This window comes from Oncorhynchus clarkii, chromosome 3, assembly GCF_045791955.1.
Source record: "Oncorhynchus clarkii lewisi isolate Uvic-CL-2024 chromosome 3, UVic_Ocla_1.0, whole genome shotgun sequence".
In the NCBI taxonomy this organism is placed as follows: Eukaryota; Metazoa; Chordata; class Actinopteri; order Salmoniformes; family Salmonidae; genus Oncorhynchus; species Oncorhynchus clarkii.
Window position 1 is genome coordinate 7,287,375 of NC_092149.1, and position 19,943 is coordinate 7,307,317.

General features: G+C 41.7%; 1 protein-coding gene across 2 annotated transcripts in view; it reads left to right on the forward strand.

The window, feature by feature from the left end:
• LOC139387196 (aryl hydrocarbon receptor-like) overlaps positions 1-19,943 on the forward strand; it is a 37,516-nt gene that overhangs the window by 12,763 nt on the left and 4,810 nt on the right. The window contains exons 4-9 of one of the 2 annotated variants that reach the window (XM_071133267.1): positions 181-270; positions 8,268-8,382; positions 11,888-12,015; positions 13,029-13,231; positions 14,093-14,202; positions 19,729-19,870. In XM_071133267.1, coding sequence (XP_070989368.1) covers positions 181-270; positions 8,268-8,382; positions 11,888-12,015; positions 13,029-13,231; positions 14,093-14,202; positions 19,729-19,870 — 788 coding nt within the window. Of the gene's footprint in view, positions 1-180; positions 271-4,362; positions 4,422-8,267; positions 8,383-11,887; positions 12,016-13,028; positions 13,232-14,092; positions 14,203-19,728; positions 19,871-19,943 lie in introns of those variants that run through there. The other variant, XM_071133276.1, reaches the window with a different exon arrangement.

The following is a 19,943-nucleotide window of genomic DNA, read 5'->3' on the forward strand; positions in this document are numbered from 1 at the left end:
TTCTTGATATGCCACACTTGTCAGGTGGATGGATTATCCTGGCACAGGAGAAATGCTCACTAACAGGGATGATTTTATTTCAGCTCATGAAACATAGGATCATCACTTTACATGTTGTGTTTATATTTTTGTTCAGTGTATAACGATATACTAATCCGTTCTATTCCACTCTCCTCTCAGGTGTTGAATGGCTTTGTTCTGGTCGTCACGGCTGGTGGCACAATCTTCTATGCATCCTCCACCATCCAGGACTACCTGGGCTTTCACCAGGTAAAAGCTCTTTAACCTCTCTACAACTGGGCTTTCACCAGGTAAAGGCTCTTTTAACCTCTCTACAACTGGGCTTTCACCAGGTAAAGGCTCTTTTAACCTCTCTACAACTGGGCTTTCACCAGGTCAAGGCTCTTTTAACCTCTCTACAACTGGGCTTTCACCAAGTAAAGGGCCTCTTTTTAGCTTTCTATAAATGTAGTCTGGTTGACACCAGCTCTGAGTCTTCCTGAGACTGGAATGGCTGCTTTGATGTGTCGGCACGAAGCATCAATAGTGAAGGGTTGGATATCCCCATATATATATAATTTTTTTTTTTACAATAGACTGCCCTTCAGCTTCCAGCCAGCCCTTCCGGGATAAGCAAAAACACACTGTAGCTAGCACAAACCTTCGGAGTTTGGACATTGTTTGCCGCTAACATGATGAATAGGGTGCATAAAACATCACACACATTTTCCAAACGTTATAAAAACCCTTCTACACTAAAATGAGTGACAACTTGTTCAACGTTACGATCTTGTGGCTAGCAAGCAGCAACTAACGTTAGCTAGCGTTAGCTAGCATTGTTCAGCCCATAGAAACCCAGACAGCTAATAACTTTAGCTTGCTGGCTATCAAATCAATCTGCCAGCTAATCAAATGTATGTTTTATTTCAAATTTAACTAATTCGCTAATTATAGGCTGAACATTTCCTTAACCCACTAAAGTTATTAATTTTCCTTCTTGGATGTCTTCGATTTACATAGTAGGGCAATGTGAATCTTACATGCATTCTAGCTAGCTAACTACTACTGTACTACCCATGTTCAGTTCTGGCAAGTTTCCTCCCTGCCTCCTAATTTTGCATGAACATGAACTACCCTAAACATTAATAGATTACCAAGATCAGACTACAGCAAGTATGACCAGGAAAACCAAAAGAGAGATTAATCCTCTTTCATCAAGTCAGCCTAGAATGTCTAATGAAACAATTACTACTGTAAAGATAAAACAGAGAGCATGTACAACATTTACTACTGTAAAAATGAATGCATGTGCAACATTTACTACTGTAAAAACGATTGCATGTACAACATTTACTACTGTAAAAATAAACCAGAGTGCATGTACACTTCCCTTTATTTGACAGGATGATATAATGCATGAAGCAAACATGGAATGAATTTGAAATGTGAAGGTGTAAACTCAGGGAAAATGTAGAGTGAAGGTGTATTTCATTCCTCTCTGTACTCTGGTGCAGTGGAACAATTCTTGTTCAGGCTGATTTTGAGGGAAACATAGAGACCAACTGCAATTGGACCATAGAACAAATATGTCTCAGCTTGCTTTATGCAGAGTGCTTCATCTAGTATGCACCTGTAATTAAAAAGTTATTCACACATTATATGTCATCACTTTGTTGATAATTTGTCAACACTTTCAGTCAATAATTTGGAATGAAAAGGTCTAGGTAGCCTAGCCAGCCAGTGCCTTTGTGGCACACCTCATATGTCAGTGTTAGTTCTGACTGTGATAAAAAAGTAGGCTATAGATTCTTAATTCTCATCCTCATTCAAAATAATAGTTATTGAAGCACATTTGATTACTATGCTAGTAGTTCTTGCATTAAACAATGTTATGTATGGAGTTTCCATAGTTTAATCCAGTAAAAGTACTTTCTGGAATGCCTCTGTCGTGGAAGTTCTACACAGGGTCACCCAAAGTCCATCTTAAATTAATCATTCTTTATTATCCGCACTGGAGAGGTTCCAACCAACTCAATGCATCAAGTACACATGTCGATCAGGAGCTCTTCCGGGACAGTCCCGTTAGCTCTCTTATATACTGCAGACAAGTTATATTTGCATGATTTAGCTTATTCATCATTTCATAATTAATTAATCATTAACGTTTGCTTCATTCATGTGACCGAACAATACCTCATGATGCTTCTTCTCTCTAGGCTGAGACTTTGAAACTGAGATATTGGGGCGAACTGCCAAATTGCACATTTGTAGATCCTGATATTGAGGATTTGTTCAATCATTCACTAGCATGAACACAGAAATGGGTTATTAGAAAAGCACAAACATAAATTGCTCCATCACATTCCCTCTTACCAGTCAATCTGTGATGATTATCATTATATTTTAAGGTAAGCATTAGATTATAGCTTCTCTCAAAAGGTACTATACTTCTGTTAAAGGGAAATCTACACATAAAACCAGACACTTCATCATTTAAAACCCTTCATTCTGGGTTATACAATCTAATTAGTATGGTAATACTATCATCATAATAGAGGTTATACTGCTATTAACAGGAGTGAATTTATATAAAATACACACACATGCACAGCAAGTTAAATAACACAATTAGGCACAACTTCCCAACAGGGATTCCAACCAAGTTGGAGGCGTCCACTCTGTGGGGAATTATTCTTAGCAACAGTGGCAATGTATTTGGTGAGATCAGTCATATTCGAAGAGTGATCTGGGACAAAAGTACAACTTTCATCACCAATGATTACACATGTGCCCCCTTTACCTGCCAAAAGATAGTCAAAAGCCTCTCTGTTTGGCAGAGCCAATTTACACAATTCTTTTAGCAACTATGTTTCTAGAGATCTCCAGAATTTGGTCTAGAGCACATCCATATTGAATTTCACAGGGAAGAGAGTTGTTATAACAGTTTCACACCAATCTTGATTATGAACGAGATTAGGGCAGGATTAGCCCCAAGCTACAATCTAGTGGCTCATCACATTTTCTGGGCATAGCTTTGTCTCTAGAAGCCTTTCCAAATCATAATTAGAACTATTGATAAATTATCCAGCACACATTTATAATGACAGTCCCCGCTTAGTGCTTCACGTTGGTTCTCTCACTAAAATTTGAAGACCCTCAATTCAGCACACACCTATACAGGTAGAATTTACATTGACACAGTATATTCATCTTATATTTCTAGCATGAACTTTTTTCATCACAGCCTTCATTTGTGGTAATGACAGATTATCTCAATGCATTTCTAGTCTAAAGTACTATACATTTGCCGTGTGCAGACCTCCACAATCAACCTGATACCCCAAATAAACAATTTAGGACAACCCTAAATTAATTACGGGCACGGTTGACTCCACCCCCTCCTCCTCGGGACTCATTCTTGTGGCGTTTCCATTTGTCCTCCCAATGGCACATGTTCCAAATGGATGGCCCTTGATAATGTCCCCATTTCTCTCACCTGAGCCGCCACTGTTCTTTCCAGTCCATTATGTCTTGTCCATTATCCTACCAGTACTCCAGCAGCATGAGAGAAGTTTGGACGGGATCTCTCCATGCTCACTCCACATGGACACATGTTGCACTCCTGAGAAAATTGCATGAGAGAAAAGGCAGTTGATAGTTTCGACTGGATGCTGTGTACAGGTTGCTGGCTCGGACTCAGGTTTCAGGTGGTGAAGGACCATAGTGAACGCCATTGTTGCCATTACTTCAGCCGGTTAGTGGGGGTGAGATTCACTTTGTTTTCGGCCTAATTATACCTTCTATGCATCTAGATACCATCTGTGGTCACCTTCACCATAACCTCGAGAGAGGACCGACCAGAACAACAGTTTAGTTTAGGGCATATCTGATTCCGGAAATCCAGACAAATTATTCACTGTATGACAAATTATTACTACTACCAATATTCTTATTTATTTTATTATTTATTTAACCAGGTAGGCCAGTTGAGAACAAGTTCTCATTTACAACTGTGACCTGTCCAAGATAAAGCAAAGCAGTGCGACAAAAACAACACAGTTACACATGGGATAAACAAACGTACAGTCAATAACACAATAGCAAAATCTGTATACAGTGTGTGCAGATGAAGTAGGCAGGTAAGGCAATAAATAAGCCAATAGTGGCGAAGTAATTACAATTTAGCATATTTACACTGGAGTGATATGTGCAGATGAGGATGTGCAAGTAGAAATACAAATGTCTAAGACAAATGTCAGAGAATAACAACACACAGTTGTTATTCTTATTCTAACCCCCCCCCCCCCCCCCCCCCCCCCCTCCCCAAATTAGCTTATCATCTTGGCGATCTCACCGCAGAGTCAGCGATCAGAGTGCTAATCCTTAGGGAGAAATCCTGACCATCTAGCAGGCCCAATCTGGTGAGAGAAACACAACAACAGAAATACACTTCTTCATATAAAACTAGAGGTGGGGAAAACTTTAATCCATTTGTAGTGACTGTCAACCATTACCAACATTCTTTCTTTTTTTCATTTTACAGGCAGTCATGTGAATAAAATCAATTTGCATATTTACCAAAGGGCCCCAGGGGACTGGTAATTCCCCCTTTGGACACATGACTCACATCATGATTCATGCATCAACAAAAAAATGACAACACTGCCTGTTAAATACAAATAAAATGATAATTACAACCCTTGATAACTCTACAAGGAAATAATTGTATCCCATAAGGTAATGGTCAAATAGACTAGAGACAGGTGTCCCTCATTCAGGGGCAGCTCTCTCTCTCTCTCCTTCTCGTGTTCCGAATCACACACAGGAATGTTGATCAATTATAAACCTCTTCCTAATTCTCTAGTGTTTAAAAAGCCCATTTTTTAAAATCTCAACCAATGTCTCTAGTCTTTCTAATGAGGGTGATCGGGCCTCACCAGAAAGTCAGAACAGAGGTCAATCAACCCCATTAAGTGAGTGTTTCTTTCCCTGTACCTCAGACATTACTTCAAGATATTTCAATAATTTCAAACATTTTGTGTATCAGGTTTACAATGGGATTTACATTTCTTTATCAAGAGAATGTACATGTGTACAACCAAAACTGTGACGATAGATACTTCATTTGTGTTTCCTTTTAAGGTGCATCCTTTCTAACCTGTGAAAAACCCACGAAAACCTAAAATAAAAAGACCCCACACAATAAATCAGTAACACCACTAACAAATATTCAATAACAGATAAAAACAAACAATGGCCAGGCCTTAATTAATTTGGGTCTCCTTAACAGCCGAATTCAGGTACCTTTTATAGCAACTCCCAAGGTGCCTGCCTCAGAATGCATTTCAAAGGAAAAGATACATAATCATTGGTGAACATGTAAACAAAACAAAAACTTGTCCTGGAACAAAGAAAATAAACATGTACTTAGTTTTCACTGTTAGATTTGAATCGGTCCTAAAAATTCTACATCGTTAATCGAGTTTACTGCATCTTAGGCAGGAAGTCTTGATAAAAGTGTGCGTTTACAGAATTATACTTCAGACACATCAGATGATACAGTGTCCCGTAAAGCTGAATAGGCACCTAAAGTAAAGAATCCTAGAGCCCCTCCCATCTCTTGTCATCTTGTTCTTTTTAACCTGTTGCATTGACATACAGTTCTGTCCTGACTGTCCCTGGGACATCAACTAGTCAAAATATGAAACCTGTTGTTTAACAAATCTGATAGGACCTTCAAAGAGTTGGTGCTGGCTTATCAGATCAATGTTTGTTATGAAAAACATTTACTTGAATCTACTTCAATTCTGGACACAGTTCCACACAATGGAAACATATTATTGTTTTAGATGACATTACCTTAAATCATTTGTGCTACCCACACTATACAATTGAGTAACAATAATTTAACTTGTCAAAAATGTGTTTTATTCATACCGCTGTCCCAAATGTCCCCACGGTGTCCCTTACAGCCTGTTTGAGTTCAGTTAATACTGGCTGCTATCTATTGTTCCACAGGAAACGTATCTCTAACCCAAACACCAGATGGTGGCCTCTAATTTAATATCAGTCCCAATGCACAATCCATCTGTTCGTCATGTGACCTTATATTGAAACATTTACTCTTCAAATTACTACGATATTGCATTATTAGAGTGCTATCTGAAAGCCACATATTACCATTCACTTTCTTATTTTCACTAACCTCCATATCTGTTTCCCTCAACTAGGACTTCACACTTATTAAATGTCTTATTTTAAGATGAACTTGTAATACGCTGTAGAAGGCGTGGTCTATCCATAATAAGTCTCTACCTAGCAAGTTAAACTCAAGTAACCAATTATACTTTTATACATTTGTTACGTTATCAAATCTAGTAACCCATTATACTATTAATTTCTCTATTTTGTACACCACTTACATACGTCTACGTTTGGGTGTGCAAGTTGTATATAATTATTATTTTTCTCCATTGTTACTATCAAATCTCTAGTAACCCAGTATACTTTTCTTCGCCAATTTCTCCTTTAGACTAGTGTTCTATTCATACATGGGTTTAGATATTTACACTAGTTCTATTTAACAGCATATTCGGGAATAGTACTTTCCCCTTTCATGTCTCTCACATACACAGATTCCCTATATAACGTTACAGATCCTAAATGCCTACAGACATCCATACCACTCATGTGCATCAATGACTCTAAATGCCTACAATAATACCTTGTGCTATTATCAGTGGTTCTCAGACCATGTAGACTATCGTTACACACGAGTAGTGGCTGCAGACACATTTAGACACTTCATAGTTATTATGCATATGTAACTTCAACGGTTTCAGTGGTTCTCTGACCACGTAGACACCTCCTTTTTATAAATGCCTACAGACAATTGTCACCGAGGCCTCTCTGGCCTCACTCTATCCTTCTTCTAAGACCAGCTTGTCGATACTTCCTATACATGTATAATAACCGTAGTTAACGTTATAGATCGAAAACTCAGCTCACAGAACAGGTTGGGGTATCCATTCAGACACGTACTCAGTAATCTCCCATATTACCTCTTTCACACCGGAGCCAGTCCCCTGGCAGCTCTCATTCACTCAGCACTTAATAGTAATAATATCTCTTATTATTCTCAATTTCAAACTCTTATCCAAATTTCATTCAGCTTAATATCCAAATTTATATTTTCTTATTGTCCAAATTTCAATCACCTAAACATCGATATTTCAATGAGCTTAACACATCCTTTCCACATTTCCACAACTCTCACATCCATATTCACTTAGTACTATTTCCAAACACACTCGGTAATCTCTAAGACTAGCTCTATCTTTCTTCAGTCATGTGAATCACTGCCACGGTTCCTCTATAGTCTCTACAGTCCCCATAGTCTCTACAGCATCTATAGTCCCTGAGCATCACAGTCCCCATAGTCTCTACAGCATCTGTAGTCCCTGAGCATCACAGTCCCTATAGCATCCATAGTATCTAAAAACCCTCAGCATCCATACTATCAATAGTTTATAAGGTCATAAATGCTATGGTCTCTATAGGCTCGTCTTTCTGCATACATATAGAATAACACACACACTTCCACACATTCACTCAGTACATATTATTCACATTTCAATCAGCTTACTAGCCAAATGTAAATCCTGTTGTTATCCCAATTTCAAATAGCTTAATACTATCCACATTCACTACAATCACACACCTCACATCCACATTCACTTCGTGCTATTAATTAACTAGTGTTACCCTCCATTTTTAGTATTACATTGGTATTGAATACTGCATTGTTGGGGTTAAAGGCATTTCACTGTACTTGTGCATGTGCCTTTAGAACTTGAAACATTAGTCTATTTTCTAGGGTTAAAACATCTGACTAATGCGTAAGCACTGCTTATTTACTAGTGTCCATATCACTATTTGTGTTACCGAACGGTTTGCGTGTGAATTTCACCAGTCACACCGGACAAAGCTGATTGCTCTGGTATTTCCTCAACATGAACGAAAGCCAGGACCTAAACAGATACCAAGTCTAATAAGTCAATTTGGGTATCGGAACTAAACCCAGGTTGAATCTAAGGCCCAGTACAGAGCACATTTGTAGAGTACAAGTCAGGACTAAGATCCATCAGAATAAGTGATGGGAAGAGGAAGGATGTGTTGTCTAGCAACAATAATGTCCATGTTTGCATTGTTTTCTTGTAGTTTACTAGATTTGTATTTTGATGATGGTGGATGTTTTTGCTTCTCAGTCAGACGTCGTCCATCAGAGTGTTTATGACGTCATTCATATGGAGGACCGAGCAGAGTTACAGAGACAGCTCCACTGGGCCCTGAACACCCCTGACACCGGACAGCTGGTCTCAGGTAACCTCCAACCCCACCCTCATCCCTGACACTGGACAGCTGGTCTCAGGTAAACTCCAACCCCACTCTCACCCCTGACACCGGACAGCTGGTCTCAGGTAACCTCCAACCCCACTCTCACCACTGACACCGGACAGCTGGTCTCAGGTAACCTCCAACCCCACTCTCACCCCTGACACTGGACAGCTGGTCTCAGGTAACCTCCAACCCCACTCTCACCCCTGACACTGGACAGCTGTTCTCAGGTAACCTCCAATCCCACTCTCACCCCTGACACTGGACAGCTGGTCTCAGGTAACCTCCAATCCCACTCTCACCCCTGACACTGGACAGCTGGTCTCAGGTAACCTCCAACCCCACCCTCATCCCTGACACTGGACAGCTGGTCTCAGGTAACCTCCAACCCCCCTCTCATCCCTGACACTGGACAGCTGGTCTCAGGTAATCTCCAACCCCATCCTCACCCCTGACACTGGACAGTGGTCTCAGGTAACCTCCAACCCCATCCTCACCCCTGACACTGGACAGGGGTCTCAGGTAACCTCCAACCCCATCCTCACCCCTGACACTGGACAGGAGTCTCAGGTAACCTCCAACCCCACCCTCACACTGGACAGCTGGTCTCAGGTAACCTCCAACCCCATCCTCATCCCTGACACTGGACAGTGGTCTCAGGTAACCTCCAACCCCACCCTCACACTGGACAGCTGGTCTCAGGTAACCTCCAACCCCATCCTCATCCCTGACACTGGACAGTGGTCTCAGGTAACCTCCAACCCCACCCTCACACTGGGCAGCTGGTCTCAGGTAACCTCCAACCCCCCTCTCATCCCTGACACTGGACAGTGGTCTCAGGTAACCTCCAACCCCACCCTCATCCCTGACACTGGACAGCTGGTCTCAGGTAACCTCCAATCCCACTCTCACCCCTGACACTGGACAGCTGGTCTCAGGTAACCTCCAACCCCACCCTCATCCCTGACACTGGACAGCTGGTCTCAGGTAACCCCACCCTCATCCCTGACACTGGACAGCTGGTCTCAGGTAACCTCCAACCCCACCCTCATCCCTGACACTGGACAGCTGGTCTCAGGTAACCTCCAACCCCACTCTCACCCCTGACACCGGACAGCTGATCTCAGGTAACCTCCAACCCCACTCTCACCCCTGACACCGGACAGCTGGTCTCAGGTAACCTCCAACCCCACTCTCACCCCTGACACCGGACAGCTGATCTCAGGTAACCTCCAACCCCACTCTCACCCCTGACACTGGACAGCTGGTCTCAGGTAACCTCCAACCCCCCTCTCATCCCTGACACTGGACAGCTGGTCTCAGGTAACCTCCAACCCCCCTCTCATCCCTGACACTGGACAGCTGGTCTCAGGTAATCTCCAACCCCATCCTCACCCCTGACACTGGACAGTGGTCTCAGGTAACCTCCAACCCCATCCTCACCCCTGACACTGGACAGGGGTCTCAGGTAACCTCCAACCCCACCCTCACACTGGACAGCTGGTCTCAGGTAACCTCCAACCCCATCCTCATCCCTGACACTGGACAGTGGTCTCAGGTAACCTCCAACCCCACCCTCACACTGGACAGCTGGTCTCAGGTAACCTCCAACCCCCCTCTCATCCCTGACACTGGACAGTGGTCTCAGGTAACCTCCAACCCCACCCTCATCCCTGACACTGGACAGCTGGTCTCAGCTATCCTCCAACCCCACCCTCATCCCTGACACTGGACAGCTGGTCTCAGGTAACCTCCAACCCCACCCTCATCCCTGACACTGGACAGCTGGTCTCCGGTAACCTTCAACCCCACCTTCACACTGGACAGCTGGTCTCAGGTAACCTCCAATCCCACCCTCACACTGGACAGCTGGTCTCAGGTAACCTCCAACCCCACCTTCACACTGGACAGCTGGTCTCAGGTAATCTCCAACCCCACCCTCACACTGGACAGCTGGTCTCAGGTAACCTCCAACCCCACCCTCACACTGGACAGCTGGTCTCAGGTAACCTCCAATCCCACCCTCACACTGGACAGCTGGTCTCAGGTAAAGCTGCATTTTTCACCTGCGCTGGAATGAGTTTTTCACCACACAGACAGCACGTCTGTTTTTTTATAGGCTATCACTCTCCAATCCACACTGTCTAATCTATCTTGCCCCAGATCTTATATTAATTGAGCTCCCCCTGCGTTGGCAGGTTCCTTCAATATATATATTAGTCCTAGGGTGTCTGCTACCTAATGTTCTAATATGACATGAAGTCCAGCAGCTCCATGTATGCTGGTGAAGCACAGGGAAACATGGTATCTACTAGGAAGTGAAGAGAGCCACAAAAGGAAATAACCTCCTTGAATGTACAGTGTCTCTGCTGTGTCAGCCAGGAATGTAGGCCTAGATGTTCTAGTCCATCCAACCGGTCTATTGCAGTCGACTGGTCGATCTCCAAGGCTTTCCAAGTAGATCGCCAAACATTTCTGTATAAAGCCCAACAATAAAGCCTTGCATTCCTATTTTTGTATTACTTTTACAATGTTTGTTTTAGGTGCACTTGATTCAGCTGTCCTGCACGCCGGGTAGTTGAAGTGTTCCCATTTTGTCCCATTTCATGTGTCTGACAGTACAAACTCCACCTACCTGGCAGGTCCGGATAGCAAATCAAGTGCATCTATAGGCCTACCGCTGGCCAATCAGATATCTCAGATCACTGTGTCACAGCTTCCACGAGCCCACAGTGAAGTTGATCGTCGACTACTGTGAGATTTCAAAACTACTGCGAGAAACAAACTCATGACTAGAGAGACTGTCAACAAATACAGTGAAGAGATGCTGTTTTTATGAGAGTTCATGTTTAAGATTTTATTCAGCACCGTCAACACTTTTATAAAGCCATAAAACACCCTCTACCTATCCACTCGGTTGTGTCTTTCTAAAATCGAGGAGTATTTCACATTCTCTGGTCATACGAGTAACAACGTTGTTTCCATGGGGAGAACCATATTTTTTTGTACGGGTCCTTTGCCCTACTCGTGTTACACTGATCATAGAGGACTGGTGGTTTACTATCTTTGATATTATCCAGTCTGTCACTGTATTCTCTCTCCATATCGTAGTGTGGAGCAGTGTTTCACCTTGCATCCTGAGAGGCGGTTTAGCACCTTGGACCAGAAGTGGCACCTGGCTGGGGTGAGCCTGACCTAGGCCCAGCCCTGGATAAGAAACTCTTACCTAGCATTATGTCTTTCCTCAGTAGGAAATGGCTAATGACATGTGGCATAACATTCTGGTTTGTAGTGTGGGGACGAGACTGTTAACAGTCCCCTCCGGGTGAGGTTTGCAGCTCGGGGTGAGGGCTGCTGCGAAGAGTTAGTCTACTATATGAAGATACTATTTTCTCTAGACATCCTGTAATTCACTATTATAGATATAGTATGCTGTATTTGTAATTTTATGACCCCCCCCCCCCCCCCCACACCTCTCTGGCCTTTGAAGATTCAGCCTCGCCACAGGCTGTCACAGTCTACAAGCCAGAGACACTCCCACCAGAGAATTCCACCTTCCTGGAACGCAACTTTGTCTGCAGGTTAAGATGTCTCCTGGACAACTCCACTGGCTTCCTAGTAAGTTCGTGGAGGAAATCTCTGCCATTTCTGGAAATTTAGGGAATTTTAGGGAAGGATTTTTCAACCCTAATCATTTAATTAAAATAATTATTTTAAAAGATTACTTGTGAACAGTGTACTACAGCGCAATGGAAATCAACTCTCATCTCCCTCTGATACTCTTGAGATTGTAATTGCATTATGACAGCCACTGAAGTCACTTTCTTTGAGGATGAGTGGTGTGTCAGGAAGGGGTTAAATATGTTTTGTCCTGAAGTGGGGGAATCAGTGTGAGGCTTCTCCAATTTCCCTTTGAGTTCAGGAAAGGGTGGGGCCAAAGACTGCTTATCCAGACCAGGAAGTTTTCCTACAGATAGCGTTTGCAGTCAAGCTTTGAGAACACAAAAATATTCTCTACTTTTTTGGATTGTTTTTGCATTTCTCTACAGTTTTGTGAATGTCAAGTTATAATCACTGAATAATTAGATTTAGCTGGAATTGGAAATTGTTTTCTTATTACATAAACTCAGTATTGTAGCTTAAATCCAGCACCACCTCAACATCAATATATGTGAAAACGGCGTGTTTCTATGTTCTGTAGTAAAAAAGTCAGGAAGATGTGTTTACAATGACAACCAATTCATAGACAATTAGGAGGCAATTAGTAGGTAATGCCTGCTCATAATTGGTTAAAATCACATGATGTGCACCGATGATGTCATTGGAAACACTTATCTTCCTCCATATTTTTTTACTACAGTACATAGAAAGATGCCATTTTCACATATGTTGATGATGAATAGGAAGTTGAACATTTGTGAAATTTCCCTTTTAAGGTGCTACCAGTTGCATGGAGAAAAGTGTACTCAATAAAAAGAGCTCCAGCTCATTGATAATCTTGACGCTCCTTCCAACAGTTTAATGGGATCTTATTTAACCAATGTTCCTGTCTGAATCGACCGTCATCAGGATGGAATAGGGGGCCATTTGGGACACAGCCCTATGTTTAATGGCTATTCTGCGTTCTCCAGGCCCTGAACATCCAGGGGCGTCTAAAGTTCCTCCATGGCCAGAGTGAGAGGACAAAGGAGGGCAAGGCCATCCCGCCTCAGCTGGCTCTGTTCGCCCTGGCCACTCCCTTGCAGCCCCCCACCATCCTGGAGATCCGCACCAAGAACTTCATCTTCAAGACCAAGCACAAGCTGGACTTCACCCCCATTGCCTGCGACGCCAAGTGAGTGACGATAACAGTAGTGGGCCTGTCTAGTGGGCCTGTCTAGTGGGCCTGTCTAGGTGGGCCTGTCTAGGTGGGCCTGTCTAGGTGGGGCTGTCTAGTGGGCCTGTCTAGTGGGCCTGTCTAGTGGGCCTGTCTAGGTGGGGCTGTCTAGTGGGCCTGTCTAGTGGGCCTGTCTAGGGGGGCTTACTGCTGCTAAGCACCAACAATACACAGGGAACATGACCACTTCACTACAATATTTTACATTGAATTCAAAGCTTGCCGTCTGAATGGTAAATCATTTTATTGTTCACCTGCCCGGGTACTGGAGTTGTGAACGAGCTATTGAGCTAAATCTAGTACAATGCATCACGTGTCTTGTGAGATGTATGTTTTAATTGTATGTGGTCCCTGTCAAATAAACCTAATAATTCAAATCATTTATACATTTTAAGAGGAACCATCAGCGCAATCTCATCATATTTGAGATTATAAACTGGGTGGTTCGAGCCCTGAATGCTGATTGGTTGAAAGCCGTGGTATATCAGTATACCGTATACCACGGGTGTGACAAAACATATATTTTTAATGCTCTAATTACATTGGTAACCACTTTATAATAGCAATAAGGCACATTGGGGTTTTGTGGTATATGGCCAATATACCATGGCTACGGGTTGTATCCAGGCACTCCGCTTTGCGTCGTGCTTAAGAACAGCCCTTAGACGTGGTATATTGGCCACATACCACACCCTCTTGTGCCTTAATGATTAATTATGCTTTTAGATCACAAGTGTGATCTATTCAGAAGTAGGGAGGAGACATGTTTTGATCATGTTTTCATTGTGCTTCCTGTGTTTTTCCTGTCCTCCTGTACAGAGGGACGATGGTGCTGGGTTACACTGAGGCTGAGCTGTGCAACCATGGCTCAGGATACCAGTTCATCCATGCTGCTGACATGCTGCACTGTGCTGAGAACCACATGAGGAGTAAGACTGCTCTCCTGCTGCACACAGTCCTATCATGTAGTGTAGTTCATGGAGACTGACAGACCGAGATCAAAAACGTGAGGGTCACATTTCAAACGCACAGTGTACTACACGTTGAGTTGTTCATTCTACACGTTGAGTTGCACATTCTACATGTTGAGTTGCACATTCTACACGTTGAGTTGCACATTCTACACGTTGAGTTGCACATTCTACACGTTGAGTATTCTACACGTTGAGTTGTTCATTCTACACGTTGAGTTGTTCATTCTACACGTTGAGTTGTTCATTCTACACGTTGAGTTGTTCATTCTACACGTTGAGTTGTTCATTCTACACGTTGAGTAGTTCATACTGCATGTTGAGTTGTTCATTCTACACGTTGAGTAGTTCATACTGCATGTTGAGTTGTTCATTCTACACGTTGAGTAGTTCATACTGCATGTTGAGTTGTTCATTCTACACGTTGAGTTGCACATTCTACACGTTGAGTTGCACATTCTACATGTTGAGTAGTTCATTCTACACGTTGAGTAGTTCATACTGCATGTTGAGTAGTTCATTCTACATGTTGAGTTGCACATTCTACATGTTGAGTTGCACATTCTACATGTTGAGTTGCACATTCTACATGTTGAGTTGCACATTCTACATGTTGAGTTGCACATTCTACATGTTGAGTAGTTCATTCTACATGTTGAGTAGTTCATTCTACATGTTGAGTTGCACATTCTACATGTTGAGTTGCACATTCTACATGTTGAGTTGCACATTCTACATGTTGAGTTGCACATTCTACACGTTGAGTAGTTCATTCTACATGTTGAGTTGCACATTCTACATCTTGAGTTGCACATTCTACATGTTGAGTAGTTCATTCTACATGTTGAGTAGTTCATTCTACATGTTGAGTAGTTCATTCTACATGTTGAGTAGTTCATTCTACATGTTGAGTAGTTCATTCTACATGTTGAGTAGTTCATTCTACATGTTGAGTAGTTCATTCTACATGTTGAGTAGTTCATTCTACATGTTGAGTTGCACATTCTACATGTTGAGTTGCACATTCTACATGTTGAGTAGTTCATTCTACATGTTGAGTAGTTCATTCTACATGTTGAGTAGTTCATTCTACATGTTGAGTAGTTCATTCTACATGTTGAGTTGCACATTCTACATGTTGAGTTGCACATTCTACATGTTGAGTTGCACATTCTACATGTTGAGTAGTTCATTCTGCATGTTGAGTTGCACATTCTACATGTTGAGTAGTTCATTCTACATGTTGAGTAGTTCATTCTACATGTTGAGTTGCACATTCTACATGTTGAGTTGCACATTCTACATGTTGAGTTGCACATTCTACATGTTGAGTTGCACATTCTACATGTTGAGTTGCACATTCTACATGTTGAGTTGCACATTCTACATGTTGAGTTGCACATTCTACATGTTGAGTTGCACATTCTACATGTTGAGTAGCTCATTCTACACGTTGAGTAGCACATTCTACATGTTGAGTAGTTCATTCTACATGTTGAGTTGCACATTCTACACGTTGAGTAGTTCATTCTACATGTTGAGTAGTTCATTCTACATGTTGAGTTGCACATTCTACATGTTGAGTTGCACATTCTACATGTTGAGTTGCACATTCTACATGTTGAGTTGCACATTCTACATGTTGAGTTGCACATTCTACATGTTGAGTTGCACATTCTACATGTTGAGTTGCACATTCTACATGTTGAGTTGCACATTCTACATGTTGAGTTGCACATTCTACATGTTGAGTAGTTCATTCTACATGTTGAGTTGCACATTCTACATGTTGAGTTGCACATTCTACATGTTGAGTTGCTCATTCTACATGTTGAGTTGCACATTCTACATGTTGAGTTGCACATTCTACATGTTGAGTTGCACATTCTACATGTTGAGTTGCACATTCTACATGTTGAGTAGTTCATTCTACATGTTGAGTAGTTCATTCTACATGTTGAGTAGTTCATTCTACATGTTGAGTAGTTCATTCTACATGTTGAGTAGTTCATTCTACATGTTGAGTTGCACATTCTACATGTTGAGTTGCACATTCTACATGTTGAGTTGCACATTCTACATGTTGAGTTGCACATTCTACATGTTGAGTAGTTCATTCTACATGTTGAGTAGTTCATTCTACATGTTGAGTAGTTCATTCTACATGTTGAGTTGCACATTCTACATGTTGAGTTGCACATTCTACATGTTGAGTTGCACATTCTACATGTTGAGTAGTTCATTCTGCATGTTGAGTTGCACATTCTACATGTTGAGTAGTTCATTCTACATGTTGAGTTGCACATTCTACATGTTGAGTTGCACATTCTACATGTTGAGTTGCACATTCTACATGTTGAGTTGCACATTCTACATGTTGAGTTGCACATTCTACATGTTGAGTTGCACATTCTACATGTTGAGTTGCACATTCTACAGCCAGTGTCCCTGAGGGGACTTTCTGAACAGATTCATTCCTGCAACTTCTAAAAAATGAATGGTGTCTTAAGATATGATAAAACAAGACATGACCACACTTTATTAATCCCTGAAGGCAATTTTGATTGAAATTTGATTTAGACTTTTAGTGACACGCAGAGGTGTGAACATTTAAACATTCAAACTTGGGATCCTTAATGTTATGAAAAATATATATATTTTTTTTTTGCTAAAATCAGTGCAGTTAAAATGTTATTTTCAGTTTTATAGCCTAACTAAACGGTATGCTATAAATGCCTGTGGAAAGTTGGGTCATTTTAAATAAAACCTTAGGCTACTTTGGTGAATTTGCGAAACATGCAAGACAAGACATCATTTTTGCCTGCCCCCTCCCCTTCTAGCTGGCTCGCCTGCTCTTTATTAATGATGCGAGTGTGTGTTCAGTCTTCGGTCTGTTGTGTGTAATATATCCTAGCCTATTCATTGGTGATAGGTACGGCTGGGTGATATGGCCAAAATATCATATCAGGCAAAATTATATTGACAATAATTTATGTTTTTGAATAATAAATGTTCACAATTTTCTTTGAGAAGTGTAACCCTAGGGTGGCAACACAAGTGATTTCAATGGGTCTCCATTCTGATTGCTGTATACTGTTCAATTCAACTTCAACCAAAAAAATGATTGAACTGTTGGAATCATGAAAATAGAAGGATTATTCTAATTCTATAGTTGGAATATAATAGTGGGCCATTTGAATTCAGTGTTTGACATGACTACGAATGAAAATGCCAGGGAAGAGTTATTGTGACAGGGTAGGAACTGTTGATAAGTGTTTCCTAGGAGACCCTATAATCTTTGGCTACATTGAAAGTTCTCTCTTAGCTACTTCATGTAGCTAACATATTCTTGCTTCGCGTATTCCTCTGATTTAGACAGCATGTTGATTTAGGTCTACACCATCACTGGTATTATCAGGCTGTATAGCTAACTACGTTTGCTCTGACTCAGTACATTTATTAGCTAGCTAGCTAGCTAGCGATTAGCATTAGCGGCTAACAGGATTTAGGCCCAACTTGCTAAGAAAAGACAACTAGCTGTTTTCAGATGTAAGAAACACAAATCAATAGTGTAATTGTAGAACGCTAGTAAAATTATATTAAGAAGCAAGGTGAAAACAGCATCATTTTCATCAACATTGTTGCATGTGCTGCATTGCCCATGCAATGCATGGTGCAGGCCTAGGTCTGTCTGGAAAGCAGCATGGAAAGAGTGGATAGAGATGACTCAAGTAGCGAAGTAAACTATAAAAATGGACGTTACACAAGGTGTACCACATTTAACAAACCAAACATTCAAATACCGTTATAGAAGGTAAAGTAAAAACCCAAACCGGTCCCTGCATCAATGCCCGTGTATCGTCAAATACGGTATAGCGCCCAGCCCTAGTGATAGGCCCTGCTTTGCTGAAGTTACGAAACATTGCAAGCCAAGAAATGGCAAGATACAAGCATTCCATTAACGTAAACTCACCCCATTCTGTACAAATGTGCGCAACCGCAACATTCAAACGAGGCTACAAAGAAAACTAATGGGACTGTAGTGACTGTGTTGACGTCAAAATCAGGGATGTGAACTAAGTTTCTATTCAAGCGTTGATCGACATGGTAATGGCTCTATACTATTGGAGAAAAGTTGAAAAAACAGACCCTCCGTTACATCTAGACGTGTCATGTCATAACGTACAGCACTCTTAAAGCTACTATTTCGGTCTTATAGTCTCTCTCCACCAGGTGTAGCACTTCTATCATCCTTTAAAAACAAGAAATGGACAGTGACGGAGGTACCTAGTCATTTTTTGAGTCTTCACTGCAAGCGATCACATCTCTCAAAAAACTGTTTACTTCTGAACATCACTTTAGCACTGCCCTAAAAACTTGATTCAAATTCGACACAAACCTTCAAATAGGTATGTAATGACACATTATATAAACTCTTTATAGTGTTTTTTTTTTTTTTTTTTTTTTACATTTTAGAGGCGATAAGGTGATAAGTTGATGAAGTGAAAAAAAGCTTCCTTCCTTCCTTCCTTCTCACTATCACGCATTAGTTTCGCTTCCCCACCCTCTATTTTTTAAAAGACCCAACGGGGCTCATTGCCTGCTTGAATTATGCAGAAACGGGCAATGTTTAGGTCATGTAATTGATTCTGTTGGAAAGGGAGAAATTGTGCTTTACAATGGTATTGACATTACAGTTGATCTGGAAGTATTACGTTTTTGGGGCGCTAAAATAAGGGCAATTGTACGGACCAAGGCGATGTACGAGTTTACGTTACGAGATACAGCTTTTGATTACAGATAGATAGGCCTAGTGCGTGTTTCTGACTGTTTGGATGGTGGCCGACCTGCCTATAATGTGCGCCTCCTCTCTCCCTGCCCTCGCTAGCTCTCTATGAAAGATGCCAGTGTTTGTGTTCTCAGAAGTTTGGCAACTAATAATTCTCCTCCGTTCCAAAAATACTGAATCTTAGGGGTCGATTCTTAGTGCAATCTAATCTTAACACTCAGAAACAGGAGTCGGCAGCGGGAGTCGTTGTGCAAGGAGTCGAGGAATCTATTATTTTGTAGTCGACTCTCCACCACTACGTCATTGTCGTTAACTTTTGAAAAATGGCTGAGAAAGGCAAGCGACAGCAGCGAAGTCCAGTTAAATGAGAAGTAAATGGCAACTTTGGAATTGAGGTACAGGAATTGTAGTACCGGTGCAATGCTTCAGCATCTGAAAGGGATGCACCGTGAGACCCAAACCGTTGCTGGCAGCTGCATTGTCAATTCACATGAAACGTTATGAATTTTCTGTATATTTGTTACAGAAACAGCAAGGAGAAAATTCTGTTTAAATGTCAGCTTTTTTTTTTCACTGTATGCCACATCCCTAGTGACTTTTGGTGATGTTTTTAGTTTATTAGTTAAACTGCATGAATGTGTCCTATACACATTTCTGCTGTGTAACTTGGTCAATGTGTGTGTTTCCATGCCCAGTGATAAAGACCGGAGAGAGTGGGATGACAGTATTCAGGCTGCTGACCAAGCTGACAGGCTGGGTGTGGGTGCAGGGTAACGCCAGACTGGTCTACAAGAACGGACGGCCTCAGTGTATCATCACATCCCAAAGAGTCCTCACGTACGTCTCGGCACGCACACACACAACCTCATTGTTTAATGTAATTCCATTGGGGCGGCAAGTAGCCTAGTGG